The 15,384-nt window shown below is 44.8% G+C and overlaps 1 protein-coding gene across 6 annotated transcripts in view; it reads left to right on the forward strand.

Annotated features, from left to right (window-relative positions):
• Positions 1-14,217, forward strand: part of LYRM9 (LYR motif containing 9) — an 18,839-nt gene extending 4,622 nt beyond the window's left edge. For 4 of the 6 annotated variants that reach the window (XM_069089842.1, XM_069089843.1, XM_069089845.1 and 1 more), the window contains exons 3-5: positions 2,842-2,985; positions 5,688-5,780; positions 7,119-7,963. In XM_069089842.1, the coding sequence (XP_068945943.1) occupies positions 2,854-2,985; positions 5,688-5,780; positions 7,119-7,139 (246 nt within the window). In that variant the 5' untranslated portion in view covers positions 2,842-2,853 and the 3' untranslated portion in view covers positions 7,140-7,963. Of the gene's footprint in view, positions 1-2,841; positions 2,986-5,687; positions 5,781-7,118; positions 7,964-8,025 lie in introns of those variants that run through there. The other 2 variants (XM_069089841.1, XM_069089847.1) reach the window with 2 other exon arrangements.
• Positions 14,218-15,384: the final 1,167 nt, after the last annotated feature.

The following is a 15,384-nucleotide window of genomic DNA, read 5'->3' on the forward strand; positions in this document are numbered from 1 at the left end:
TTCAGAAATAGTACCTGGAACATAGTTGGCATATAATAAATGTTTATGAAATTGAATTCTGGGAGAACACAAAATTACTTTTGGTGTAGGTGGTTTTAAGGGGCTCCAGATGTTATATAAAATCAGGAAAAAAAACAATCACTAGACCTTTTTTTCTCCCTATTTAAAGCTGTACATTGGATAAAGATCTTGTCTCTTTTCTGCTACATTCTGTACAATCACTTAATATCTGGCCCTTTCTGTTAAAATGGGAAAAATCATTCTTGTGGGACAGGAAGATAGAATAGCAATTAAATGGGAAAGAATGATTTTTTGAGGGTGTCCCAAGATGCTTCTGTATAGAGTTACATTATTGACATTCTGATATTTTCTATATCTTCTGCTAGAATTTTCTCTTAAGAGTCCTAAGGAGAACTAAAAATAAGTCTCTTTGCCAAAAGCTGAGAGATTAACCATTTCATGGCTTGTTATGAGGAAATGAATTCTATTATTGGTTATTATTGCTAATAATAACAGCCAGACTCGGCTCTCCCCAGACTGTCACAAGATCCCTCCCTGACCAGTGTGGCCTGGTGCACTGAGTGCTGGCCTTGGTGTCACCGAGGTCTGGCTTCCAGTCTCGTCTCTGACACTTACTGGCTGATCCAGGCTCTTGCCCTCTCAGGACTCATTTTCTTCGTGTGTGAAATAAAGGGTCTTAGTGACCTCTGAGTTACCTTCCAGCTTTGAATGTCTGATCCTTCTCTCTGAGGGACCATTACCTGGACACCCTGTATGGGCCTCAGTTTCTCCATCTCTAAAATGAGAGGGTTGGACTTGAAGACCTGGGTTTCCTTCTGCTAAAATCTGTGATCTCACTGACTCTGTTGTTATGAGAGGGATGCTTTATTTCCCTAAGGCTCAGTTTTCCATCTAAAAATGGAGATAAGACTTGTAGCAGCTGGATCTGAAGGTGCTTGAGAGGCTGACAGGAGAAGATGTCTGTTAAGTGCGGGCTTTGCAGATTTGAAGGCACTGGATAGCTTCACTTGTTATCTGTCCTGTCCAGGACCAAGTTCGGTCGCCCCCTGTGGGGCAGAAGGGCCGCTCTTTTGAGTGGTTGTTAAGTAGTTGGGGTGGGTTGTGTGGAACCCTCCATGTTCTCACCCCTTGCTGCCTTCCTAGTGGGCTCCTTGGAGGGAGTGGCTGAGGCCACTTGGGAAGCCTGTTGTTTTCTCTCCCCTGCTTGTTCTTCTCTAGGGGAGAAGCTGGTTTTTTGAGGAAGAAACAGGAAGGTGAGAGAAGATGCCTTTTCTCCCTTTTTCCTTATATTTTTGGCAACAGTGAGCAATAAACATTTATATATCAGCTCCTGTGTGCCTAACACTGTGTGCAAGGTATTCCTTAGAAAACTGTTGTGAGAAGTATACTGAGACCAGTAATAATGATGGCAGCACTAGCTTACATTTACAGAGTTCTGCTTTGTGCCCGGCAGTGTTCTGAGTGCTTTCCAGTTGTATTTGATCTTCATAGAAATCCTGGGGCAGGGGGAGGGAGGTAGGGTTTTTATTATCCCATTTTACAGATGAGGAAACCAAGGTAAACAGAGGTTAAGGGACTTGCCCAGGGTCATGCAGCCAGGATCTGTCTGAGGCTAGATGTGAACTCAGGTCTTCCTGACTGGGCTCTTTCACCACAGCACCACCACTTACTAACCATGTGACCTTGGGCAATTCAGTCAGTCTGTTTGAACCTCAGTTTATCTATCTGTAAAGTGATTTGGGTTGGATCAGACTTCCAGCTCCAGGTCTGAGATCCCCTGATCCCTAGAAGGTCAGAGATGGAAGAGGCTTTAGAGCAGGCCCGCATGACCTGTGACCTGCCAAAGACCTGGGCGGCCTGCAGAAAACACAGAGGAAAACATGGTCTGCATGGGAGGCCAGAAAGCCTTTGGTGGGGGCTCTTGGGCGGCAGGCCGTGTAGGCCACCTGCTCACTGGGCTCCTGGGCGGCAGGCCGTGCAGGCCACCTGCTCACTGGGCTCCTGGGCCATGCCCTGAGATGACCAGAAAGCCAAGTGAGCGTGGCCCGAGGCCCCCCAAAAGGCCTATCAGCAGGTGGAGGCTTTTAGCCTGAGCTCTCTGGCCCAGTCTAGTCTCAGGGACAACTTTTCAGCTTAATCCCCAGGGGGAAGAGGAGGGAATTCTAGCCTATCACACCAGAGAAAACTGAAGCCCAGGGAGGCTGAGACATTTGTGAGGCCAAATCCTAGCTCTGTGGTGGTCTGCTGATCGAATCCCATCAGTTCATAGATGAGAGGAAACAGAAGGGGGGGAGAAGTGAAGTGACTTGTCCAAGGTAACACAGCTGATAAGTGGCAGAGTTGAGCCTGGAATCCCTGTTAGGGGCTCTTTCACCTTTACTATGTTGGCACCTGAGGGGCCCAGTGAATAAACACAGGACCTAGAGTCAGGAGGACCTAAGTTCAATTGTTACCCCAGATGTGGGAATTCTGGAGAGGTAGGAAGGGGTCAGTTTATGAACGGCTTTGAAAGGCAGCTAGGTGGCACAGTGAACAGAGCTCTGGATCTATAGTCAGGAAGATATGAGTTCAATATGGCCTCAGACACCCCCTAAATGTGTGACCCTGGGCAAGTCACTTAATCTCTGTCTGCCTCAGTTTCCTCAACTCTAAAATGAGGATCACACTAGCACCTCCTATGGTGGTTGTAAAAATCAAAGGAGAGGATATTTGTGAAGGGCCTACTATGGGCACAGTGCCTGGCACTGGCCCATAGTAGGTATTTAATATTGTTCCCTTTTCCTTTCCCTCACCTTGGGTCCTCTCTCCTGTCTTCTCTAGGAGAACAAGGTGATGCTGATGGGCCCGTTGCCGGGCGCTGAGCTAGTTCAGACGCCGCTGCAGCTGTACCGTTACCTGCTGCGCTGCTGCCGCCAGCTGCCCGCCAAGAACATCCAGGAGCACTATCAGCATGCCATCAGACAGGTGGGAGAAGGACCCCACGGCAGGGTGTGGCCCAGAGTAGTGGGAGGCTGTGCCCTGCTCTTCTCCTGCCTTGTCCAGCCCTGGCCAGCTCACTCCTCACACTCTGAGGCCCAGCCAGCCGGCCTTCCTGCTCTTGCTCTCCCACGGCGCCATCTCCCCACCCTTGCCTCTTAGCGGCCTGCAGAGCTCAGCTCAGGTGTCACCTGAGGGCTTCCCTCACCCCCCAGTCACCCTGTCATGGGCTTTGTCTGTATATACCTTAGATGGGTCCATGTGGTCTTCTGATAGAATGTCAGCCCCATGAGGGCAGGGACAGGGGCAGTGCCCGACACAGGGTAGGTGCTTAATAAATGCCCATTGATGGATTGATTCGTATACAGCCAATGCTTAATAGGCGGTTGTACTTCTCTGCCAACAGTGTTTAACTTCAAGCTGGCTTCCCAGCTTTTCTGATTATTCCTTCTGCCAACAGTTGTGAGCTTGGGAAATGTCTGCTTGTTATAATGCCAGCCAAAGGCAATCACAACAAGAAGTTAAGCTGCTGTTGCTGGTGCTACCAGCCTCCTCCCCCCCAAACAAAACCCAACCCCCAAACCCCAGCTTGAAAGCCGAAAGGTTTTGGGTTGGCCACACCACTGCCCTTCCTTGTTCAGTATTTCAGAAGTACCCTGTAGTCCTTTTTGCTCAGGATTACTCATCATGGGTTGATTCATGTGGCTGTTCTGTTTACTTGGATAAGGAAATTGATTATAGGATCCTGGCAAATCACAGATTTTACTGAGGCACGCAGGTTAAATGGCTAACCCAGAGTCACACAGCTAGTAAGTACCAGAGGTAGGATTCAGTTCCAGGGCCGGGGCAGGGAGTGGTTTCCCCTAGGGAGCTGTCAGCCGAGTTTCTTTTATTTGCCGGCCCTAGAGCTGCTCAGTTCCCTCCCTGATAGAACCCTTCACTTTGACGCTTTTGGTTCTCTTGTTCACTGGTGGGGGCTTCACCGGCTCCTCTGCTGGTGAGATTGGAACTCAGGTCTTCCTGACCCCAAATCCAGTACTTTGTCCACTCTGTCATCCATTGTGGGTCATGCTCCAAAGAAATTGTCTCTGATCCATTGACATAGAGTATCAGAGCTGTGGAGACCTTAGGCAGCTTCTAAGGGGTGCAGTGCATAGGGCTCTAGGCCTGGAATCAGGAAGACCTCAATTCAGATCCTGCCTCAGACACTTATACTTGTGTGACCCTGAGCAAGTCACTTATCCCTGTTTGCCTCAGTTTTCTCAACTGTAAAATGGGGATCATAATAGCAGCTACCTCCCAGGGCCAGTGTGATCTGGGCTTAGCACAGTGCCCGGCACATAGTAGGTGCTATGTAAGTGTTACATAGGGAAAGTAAGGATCATTGAGACCAGTGCCCTTATTTTGCAGACCTAGCACTAGAGCGGAGGTCTCCAGATTTCCAGCCCAGGAGTCTTTCCATGCTGCCTTCTGAACAAATACTGCCACCTCCCTCAGGCTGCCTGTGGAACCTATTGCCCCAGGGGGCGCTCTGCACAGGAGCGGATTGGGAAGCCCTTTGGGGCTAGGGCACTGTCCTAGGTGCTGACAGACCAGCCTGCACACTTTGGGGGTTGGCAGTCAGCCACAATGATGGAGTTTGCACAGAGCCCTATGAATGACCTTAGGACATCATGGTCATCAGTTTAGAGCTGAGAGAGCCTGTGAACTGCTGGTGGTCACACTGCCCACAAGTGGCAGCCCTTTCTGATACACTGCAGTCTCTTTTTGGTTACTGTTCCCCACTTCCTTAAGTCCCCATCTTAGTATCTGAGCACTGCAGTAGGGCTTCTCTCCCGCCTCCCCATTGGCACCCACACAAAGTTTATTTTTAATTATACGATTCCACATTAAATAATAACAACCATGATATTAATTACATCTGTATAGCTTGTATTTAGAATTTGCAAATCTCATCTGAGCCCCACAGCAGCCTTGTGAGAGAGGTAAAGATAGTATCCCCATTTTACAGGTCACAGTCCTGAGGCTCCCAGGAGTTGTGACTTTATGCCTAGCTATGCAAATTACAAGTGTAAGAGGCAGAATTTGCACCCAGGCCTTCCTGACTCCCAAGACCAGCACTCATTTCAGTATATTGCTTTGCCTCATGAAAGGAAGGCCCCTCATCATCCATGTTGGGAATAAACTGGCACTTGTGGTTTGAGGAGTCTTTGTGTTGTACTGTAGGCTGAAGGGATGGGAGATCCCATATTATGATTATTATCATAACGTATCAAAGTGAGCATGAGTTATCAAGAGATTGGAGACTTGTAGCTTCCTTTTCCCCCTTCCTAGTCATCTTTTCTGTAACAAAAATCTGTTGAAATGAGACCAAAAGGAAATAGGCCCTAAAATGTCTCTTGGGCCTGCTGTCTAATTTTCTTTCAGTCTGTGCTGCTTTTCAGGCACATGGATCAGTGCATGGATCCTTACTTTGACAGATAATTCTCCATATCTCTGTCATATAACTGAGTTGCTGTATTGGCATAGGGAGGGTCCATGCTGGGAGTTCCCCACACTTATTAAATCTCAAGTCTGTACTGAACCCTTATCCTCACCTCCAATGCCCACAAAAACCAACCCTTCCATGATAAATTAGCTGTCATTATGAATTCTACTCAATTATTTTTTGTTTTCCTCACAACCTCCAGAGTTTCCGAGTCCATGCAGATGAAGACAACCCCGAGAGAATCCAACAGATTATTAGAAGAGCCATTGAGGATGCTGATTGGGTCATGAAGAAGGTGAGTTCTATAGTGTGGGCTCAGCTCCCTTCTCAGAAGACATGGCAGGAGTGCAAGCCAAGCTCTCCTCAGCCAGCAGGGGTCGCCCCTGCCTCCCACTGGGTGGGTCTCTTTCCTATTCAGCCTGGCCCCAGCTGAACCTTGGGCAGCGGGAATGTTATTATAAGGCACCCTAGACATCTTTGAGTCCAAGGCCCTTATTTTATAGAGGAGGAAATTCAGGACTCGAGGGTTTAAATATTTGCCCAAAGCCACAAAGACAGCATGTTGTGGGCCTGGGATCCAGGACCCCATCCTCGGATTCCCCAGTCCAGTCCTCTGGCCCAGTGGCCAGTAGTTGGAGTTCTTGACTTGGAGATAGGAAAGCCAGAGTTAGGCTCCTGCTGCAGACACCATGATTAGCTGTGCGACCCTAGGCAAACCTCAGTTTCCTCATTTGTAAAATGGGTATAACAATAGCATCAGCTTCCCATTGCTGTTGTGAGGATCAAATGAGATAAGACAGGTAAGTCACTTTGCAAGCCTCAGTGGCCGACTTAAATGCCACTAGGCAGTGCAGTGGACTGGGCCTTGAGTCAGGAAGACCTGAATTCAGATCTGGCTTCAAACACTTACCTAAGAGCTCTGTGACCCTGGGCAAGGCACTTAACCTCAGTTTGCCTCAGTTCACTCATCTGTAAAGTAAAAATAACAGCACCTACCTCCCAGGGTTGTTGTGAAGATCAAATGAGATAATATTTGTAAAGTGCTTTGTAAATCTTAAAGAACTATCTGACTGCTCACCACTGTTTTTATTGTTCCCCAAGCTGCAGGATATATGGGAAGGAAGAAGAATCATGGGGGGAGGGAGGGTGAGAACGCTACTCTTTAAAGACAGGCTGTTGTCAGACAGTTCTGGCTGAGCCCACATGAGACAAAGAAGGGGAGGAGGAGGCAGGATTTAAAAAAAAATCAAAGACACACAATCCTGTCTACATAATGTGGCCTGCATCCACACCATGCTGTGCTGGGCTCGGGGTGAGAGTTTGTTTTCTGGGAGTCATAGACACCCAAGCTAATCTAATCAGAATCTCCACCTTCCCTAGCTAACATTCCTTCCTTGTCATACATTCAGCAAACATTTCCTCAGCACGTATCTTGTGCCAAGCCCTGTGCTCAGCGTTGAGGATACAGAGACAAAGCTGACAGCAGCCCCTGCGTCCTGGGAGCTCCCTGGCCTCCTTGTCCTGCGCCCCCTTCACTGTCCATCAGAGGAGAGAAGGGGCTCAGAGCAAGGGTTATGATGATGACAATGGTGATGAGAATGCCCACCGTTATAACTGGCCTCTTCCCCTTCAGCCAATCAGGAAAGGCGTATGAGTCACCTGCTCTGTGCCTGACTCTCGGATAGGACTGGAGCTCTGATTTCATTAGTGTGAGGAGCGCCTGAAGAGGACTGCCCTCCACCAGTGCGCGCTGGCACCTTCTGGGCACTCTCTGGTCTTAGAAAGTCACTGATGTCACCGAGAGGCTACATCATCAGCCCAGGCTCCCCAGCCAGCGAGTGGCCCGGGCCAAACCTTCCTTGCCCCAAGGTCAGCTCTCTGCCCACTCCAGCAAGGACAGCAGCAGAGTCCTTGGTCTCAGGGACCTTCCGCTTGCTCAGGGGAGCCTGGGTGTACATAGATGAGCACAGAGAATTCATACAGAATAAACCCAAGGTTGGGAGGGAGGGCAGTAACAATTGGGGGAGGGGCATCATTTATTTGGTATCTTAGAGTTTACAGTCATTTCCTCACAACAGACCTGCCAGGTAAGACTTAGTGTAAGTAATATCCCTGTTTTAGAGATGGTAAAACTAAGGCTCAAAGAGGTGGGTCATGTAGTATCTCCATTTTGCATCTGGGAAAATAGACCTAGCTCATGGGATCATAGGACGGGAAAGCACCTTAGAGACCATCGAGTCCAACCCTTATTTTACAGATGAGAAAACTGAGGCACAGAGCTGTTTGCCTTGCTCAGGGTAGATAACTCCTGTCTAAAGTGGGATATGAACCGAGGTCTAGCAGACTCCAAGTCTAGTGCCCTCACTGCTAGGCCACGCTCCCACGGAGGCTCTCCGTGCTGAGTTACTGCACATTTGCTCGCAGCCAGGAATGAGATCAGGAGCAGGACATTCAGGGTGTTTGAGCTTTGCAGAGCAGAGGCTCTCCTCCTGGGCTTCGGTCACGCCGTCCTCACCTCATGTTCTGTCTCCCATTTGCAGTATCAGAAGCAAAACTAAGAAGCCGCCTAGGACTTTGGAGCCCACCTGCCAGCAGTCTGACTCCGAGATGCCAGCGTCCCCGGGATGAATTATTGGCGACACCTTTGAATGCCCAGCTGACTCAGAGTGCCGGAGCGAAGGGGAGAAATTGTTTCCAAAGCCAAGCGTGTGCATTCAGCAGTATCCTTCGTGCCTGCCCTTGGGTTTGGGCCACATCTGCCATCATGCGGCCAGTTTGGGGAGGGAGTTTTCAGCTTCATCACTAAGTTTGGCTGCCTGCATTTGTTCATTATTTATTCATTCGCTCCTTAAACATTTATCAACAAGCTAGTCAGAGATCAAGAAACAAGTATTTATTGAACCTTTGTGCCTAGCACTGTGCTAGGGGAGAGAAGAAGAGACTGAGAAACCAGTGCTTAGCACAGTGCCCAGCATGAAGTAGACCCTTAACAAATACTTATTAAATACTTATTGACTAACTGACTGATGTTAGAGTCAGCGCTCTTTCCATCATGACGCTTCGTGTATGTGCGTGTGTCTTCTCCCTGAAGAATCTGGGTCTTCTACCTCATGCCCTCTCACCCACAAAGAAGGAAAGAGACAAGTGGCCAAGGGCAGCAAGAGCTGAGTGAAAGAAGAAAAGAAATGAGGGAAGGCAGGAAGGAAGGATTTAGAAACAGCATGAGTGCACCACTCACTTCTGTCTTGTGTGTCATGTGTAGATAGAACTTACCTTTCTGGGCTCCTTTCTCCAATGGGTTTCTCAGCTGAACCTCACATCTGTCCTGTGGGGGAAGTGGGGCTGGTCTTTCCACTTAACAGACGAGAAAAATGGGACAGTTGAGCAACTTGTTTGGGCAGTTTTTGAATGATTCTTCTCTTAGTAAATGTTTTTTTTTTCCTCTTTATTTATTCATACACTCATTCATCCATGCAATGTGACTTTATTAAGTAAAGTACAAGTGAAGTTGTACATGAGTTATGTTGGATATTAACACAGAGTTAGTCCCCCTTGTTTCAGGGTCCCTGCAGGCAAACACTTATTGCTGTATCAGTGAACATGGGATTAGGGTACGGTCCTTAACCTTTTTTGTGTTCTGGAAGCCTTTGGCAGCAGGCTGGTGATGCCCATGGATCCCTTTTCAGAAAAGCATTTTTAAATGTATAAAATAAAATAAATGGGATTACAAAGGAAACCAGTTATGCTGAAATATAGTTACCAAAATATTTTTTAAAAATCGAGTTCGTGGACTCTCAAGTTAAGTGCTTCTCACTTAAGGGGCTGTCATCAAATTAGAGACACTAGTGTGCTATGGATTTTAAAATTTCATTTTATTTTTTATTTCATCAGTGTGGGGACTTCCCTACATAGAAATTCTTTCCCCCAGTGCACCTGAACAACACTTCTGTAACTTGAATCTTAAAGAATTATTTGGAGGGCAGTGAGATACTTGTATCTGGGTTGTCTCAGTCTTGTACACTTGAATACAGAAATTGTATCAGTCTTATCCTCCAGGCATGGGATTGGGCTGTTCACCATGGCAGCTGCCTGATAGCACCCTGAAACCCTACCGTAGCCTCAACACCCATACTTCCTCTTGTGCTGGAATTCTGTGACTTTAAATCCTTCTCACCAACCCTCCTGCATGATACAGAGGGGTCAGGGTGAAGAGGAAGGTCACTTACCTTACAGGTGGTCATCCTGGAAGTTCACTTAGATAATGTATATATTGTATAAGTATGTTAGATGAGCCTTTTTTGGGTCATGGACCCTCTGGCAGCACCTGTGGATCCTTTCTCAGAATAATGCTTTTAAATGTGTAAAATGATACATGTAGGATTGCAGAGGAAATCGGTTCTCTTGAAATTCAGTCATCAGAATGTTTTTTCACTTCCAAGTTCATGGATCCCCTCCCCTTTCCCCACTCTCCCAGATCTATCCATAGCCTCTAGATTAAGGACCTTTGACCCAAAACATAAATAAATCATACTTGGGCTGATTAATACCTATCATAGTCCCAATCTGGGGGTCTCTGTTACCTAAGGAACTGAAGAGTAGGAGTGATGAGGAGAGATGGAGAGAAGCAAAAAGAGATTTTGGAATGTCCTTCCTTTGGCAAGAGGAGGGGCAAGTTCTGGGTGGACCAGACCCAAGGGAAAAACAGTGAGAATACCTTGTTGCTTTTTTTTTTTTTTCAAATAAGGTACATTGATGTCCTTTGTTTTTAATATCAGCCGTTTGGGGGAATGCTTTCCTCCTTTCCCCCATAGTATAAAAGCATCAGTAGAAAATAGCCAATACAGTGACCTGACCTGCAGTCCGTTCCACCAGTCGCCAGTCCGGGACCATGCCCCATCCATAGTCAGTACACGTCTTGTGCGTACACGGGTGTTTGTACGCTGTCTTCCCCGTTGGCACGTGAGCTCCTCGAGGGTAGGTAGGGTATTTTTTGCCTTTCTTTATGTTCCCTGCCCTTAGCACCATGCCTGGCTCAGAGTAAGGGCTTAATAAATGCCCGTTGACTGACTTGCTATTGATCCACCAGCTGACTACCTCTATCGTCAGGATCACAGATTGTAGATTTAGAGCTGAGACGAGTCTACTTTGATTTCAGTCATGACATACCTGAATAAATCGCCTAGTCAAGCTCCTCATTCTATAGCTGGGGGACTCAAGGCCAGTGCCCGTGAATGTACGGAAGGAGTATCAATCATGACCTCCGGGTGTGGCACCAGACTCTTCACCACAGCAGCTGCATGATAGCGCCCTCCATGTCAGGCTCAGCGCAAAAGCTGAGGAAGATGCCATTTTGAAAGGTCTAAAGTCAGTTTCTGAAGAACGGATAGTAACAGTCCCTACCGAGGAGGATCATGGTTATTTAGCAACCTACATGAACAAAACAAGGCCAATTTTGACAGTTTGGGAATCTAATCGTGTGGATTCATGGGGGTGGATGTGTGGAGTCACAGCCGTGACATGAAAGGAAGAGGAGAGATCGACAATCTACCAAACAAAGTAGGATAGGGAATGGAAGGACTGTCATGGCAGCATTGGAAGACTAAAGTGATTGGCAGCCATTGTTTAATGACCATTGAACCACAGCTGATGGACACCTAGTTGGGTATGATACAAAGGAAATAGCATTTGATGAAGATTCACTTTACAACAACTTTAAAATTCCGTGTTCAAAGTAGTTTGGAAATATTTTTGTGCTCAGTGGAGATATTTGTTTGGCAGAGCGGCCGTTTGTACAGGCCCTAGGGACAGTAGGAAGGAAGATAACACTGGTAAAAAAAATGGCTTCTGAAGCTGGAGATGGAAGTGTATCATATAAAACAGTAGCATTGGAGCCTAAGATAATCACTGGTAGAGATTTACCAAATGCTGATTGATGAGTGGAAGAAATACATGTGCAAGACACATGGAGTTGTCTTAACAATCCTCAAAGAGAGCTCCATCAGTTTCTAGAAGAAGGCTGTCTTCCAGTACTGAAGGAGGTAACTTCAGAGAAGAGAAACCATTTGATTATGTGATGCATAGTTTGACAGCTTTTCCATCCCTCCCTCCCCACAAGAAGATGCTATATGGGAATTTCTCAGACTGATTCTTGACCTTTGAGTGAAAGGATCGAAACAGGATGGAAAATACTATACACAGAACAACTATATCCATTTGAAGCCTTGACTCTGTTAAAAAACAAAACAAAACAGTATCAATGGCTTTATTGTCCTCTGAAATTCTCAAAGGAAATTTTCTGTCTTCTCTCATGTTACGTGGGTATTTTACATTGTTTGGGAGGAAACTAACAAAATTATTAAGGATTCTTAACCTGGGATCCACGAACCCACCTCTAAAGACTTTATGAATAGGTTTGCAGGGGTGGGGATTGTGAGTTTGGATAGAGACTTTTGGTTTCCTTTGTGATCCTATTTGTGTTACTTTAGACATTTAAAAACATTCTGAAAAAGAGTCCATATACTTGCTGAAGGAGTCCAGAATGCCCAAAATACTTGAGCCTCTGCTCCAGGACAATCCTGGAGCTAGTTATGCTATTGTTTGTGAATTCTTTAAACATTAAAAAAAATTATCCTGTTATCCTAATTTAAAAGGTAAATGAAAAATATTTTGATGTATTTTTTTGAAGTCCAACTTAAATTTGAATCGGCTTCTTTGTTGAAGCTTAATTTACTTAATATACTTAATGTCCTTAAGCTCAATGTATTTAACTTATTAGAATGTGATTCTTTTCGTTTTCTGTTGTAGGTTTTCATTATGGAGCTTTATGGAGAGTGTATGTATGGTGGGGGGAGGATAGACTTTGGTAATGGGAGGAAATGAAGACATTTTAGGTTGTTTTCTTTTCCTTCCTTCCTTCCTTCCTTCCTTCCTTCCTTCCTTCCTTCCTTCCTTCCTTCCTTCCTTCCTTCCTTCCTTCCTTCCTTCCTTCCTTCTTCCCTCCCTCCCTCCTTCCTTCCCTCCTTCCTTCCCTCCCTCCCTTCTCTTAAGAGATGTGGTTAAAGGAGAATTTAGGGTGAATAACAGTGTTATTCACCTATTTATTTCCATTATAAAAAGGTAAAATGATTTTTTAACCCACTCTCTACTTCAGTTCTGTAAGACAAGTTCATAGTCTCCATGTTATTGTGGTTCTGATTATATATTGAGATTCTTTAGTTTCATTAACTACCTGATAAAATAGGCATTCCCTGCCCCTACCCCCATCTGTTTCTTTGCTTTTACATTTTTCCTGTAAACTTGACCTGAGCATAATAAGCTGCTTCCCCTTGGCCCAGTCCAGTTGGAAGTCTGAGCCTGTTCCCTTTTCTAGTCTGTCTGTTTAAGACCAGGCTCTCTGTTCTCCGTTGCCTCTTCCAGACATTTACAGGAGTACATTTGTTTTACAGAGATGCTGTGACTTAGGTTTATGTAGAAGGTGATGATAGAGCAAAAACCAGCTTGCCCTGCCTACTCTTTGGGAGTGGTAAATCTTTTAAGAAACAATCATTTCCAAGTGTGGCAATTCGCAGGTCACAGTACAAATTAAATTAGATTTGTTGGGATTTCAGAATTAAGATTTCATCCCTTGGCCATATTGATGTGTATTTTTGTAAAAAGTTGATCATTTGCCAATGGGACCAATTAATTTATGGTGACTTTGCTATAAGCCAGCAGTCCTTAATCTGGGATCCACAAACTTCCAAGAGGTTAATGGCTAGATTTCAAGGGTTCGATAAACTTGGGGGAAAGAAATCACATCATTCTTTTCACTAACCTCAAACTGAAATTTATCATTTCTTTCATTTGAATTTAGGGTCCATAGGCTTCATGAGATTGCCAGAGAGGTTCACAACACAACTTTTCTATAAGCACATCATTTAAAATGACATATTCTATATCACATCTCTGTGTGGAGGGGGAGGGAATCACTTGAGAGAAATATTTTTTAAAAGCCTCATTCCAAGGCTGAGTCTTCATTTCCAGAACATATTTTCTTTTTAAGGCATGGTATTTAATTTCTTGATACATGGGGGTGAAAGGGGAAAGAGAATATGTGAATTGTTTCTATTATTAAATATATAGGATAAAAGCTATTGTAACTAGAGCTGTCTTTAACTTAGAAATGTTTTTGTTATGTTATTTATGTAGTAAAAACAGGTTTTGGACAGCCTTTGTAAATGAATAAGCATGTCTTTGGGAATGCTTGCAGAACAAAGGCTGGGTGTAATGTTCACATGCATATTGATGTGTGGATGTTACTGATATGCACACATACAGATTACACACACATAATGCATAACGATGGTGCTAATGCCGAAATGTTCTTTGATTTCAAGAGTAGAATGGGGGTATTTTTCTTCTCTATTGAAAAACTGACCACCATGACCACAAAAAAGCAACCTTAAAAATTGTGTTAGTTTGTCTGGTGCTGTGGATAGGGTGTGCCCAACACCTAGGCATAATTTTGATTTTGAATTTGGAGATCTAATTGGCCTTTTGGCTAAAGCAAGATGTCCTGTGATCAGAGATTCTACTGCAAAGACAAATAGTTAAAAATGTGGATTTGTACATATGGATTCCTGGAGGTTGGTTGTGTTCAGTGCCTACATATAAGGGAAGGTGGGGGGTTGGGAGGGAAGGGGAAAAGGGAAAATGTGTTACTTGAAGTTAATAAATGTACTTACCGTCTGTCATTTTTCTACTGTCATTATTTGAGTGGAGAAAGAATGACATTTAGACTTTGAAAATATTTTGTAGTTTCTTTAAAAAGACCTTCAAATACTGAATGGTAGTGATGGTTTTTGCAATTGCTGAAGATGTTCTGAAGAAATATTTAAAGATTGAAGCACTGTCATTTAGGATTTATTTTTAATGCTATTGTATAAAATTTACAACCCTATTCCCTAAGATGTGTTTTTGAATGAAACCTACTGTAAATTTTTTACAAGAGGCTCACATGAACAGTTAGGAACTTTGGTTCCACCCACATCAACAAGTACCAAGAATCAGTTTCTGTTTACTTGTGTTCTCTGTATCCAATGTTGCTTCCACTTAAAAATGAGATTTAGTATTTTTCAAATACTTGATTAATTCGGCTGTGCAAGGCTGCTGGGAAGGTATTGCATGCATTTGAGCAGTATGTGGAATAGAATATAAGCTATGACAAAATAATAATAATAAAATGTCAGGCCAGAGAGGATACATAGCCTGTCCAAAAGCACACAAGCAGTGCTGGCGATCAAACTACTCCCATGATGCTGACTTCTGAGTGCTAGGAGGGAAGATTACCTCCTCTCTGGGATCATTACTGGTCTATGAGTAGGAGCTTGACTTTCTCTCAGTGACCTTTTTATTTCATTTATGTGAATATAGTCAGCATGTATATTTTTGGGTTCCGTTCTTTCCATTTTTCATCAGTTCATACAAATCTTCACATTTTCTCTGACTTTCTTGTATTTGATTTCATCAATTCAGGAGATCTGCCAGTGAGGAAATTCCTTCTACTGATGGACATTGGCAATTGTTCTGCAACCTGCAGACTGAGTTTCTTGGGGAAATAAGAGGTTAAGGGATGTGCTTGGGGTCACCCAGTCTCTGTGTCAGAAGTAGGACTTGTACCCAGGTGTTGCTGATCCCATCACCACTAGACCATGCTGCCACTCTTCGGTGAACAGAGCTCTCTTTCTTTTTTTCTCTGTCAAGGAGAATGATCTTTGCATCGAAGATGACAGATCAGAAGTGGCTAATAGAGATGATGCTCACAATAAGTAAAGCGGTTCCTAGCTGCCCTATAGAAGTTCAGGTCACTTGGCCCCCTATTAATGAAATCCCTGAATACCAAAAGAACTGGCAGATAGGAT

The sequence above is a fragment of the Petaurus breviceps genome, unplaced genomic scaffold, assembly GCF_028583685.1.
Source record: "Petaurus breviceps papuanus isolate PSGF00001 unplaced genomic scaffold, PetGlider_PUasm1.0 186, whole genome shotgun sequence".
Taxonomy (NCBI): Eukaryota; Metazoa; Chordata; class Mammalia; order Diprotodontia; family Petauridae; genus Petaurus; species Petaurus breviceps.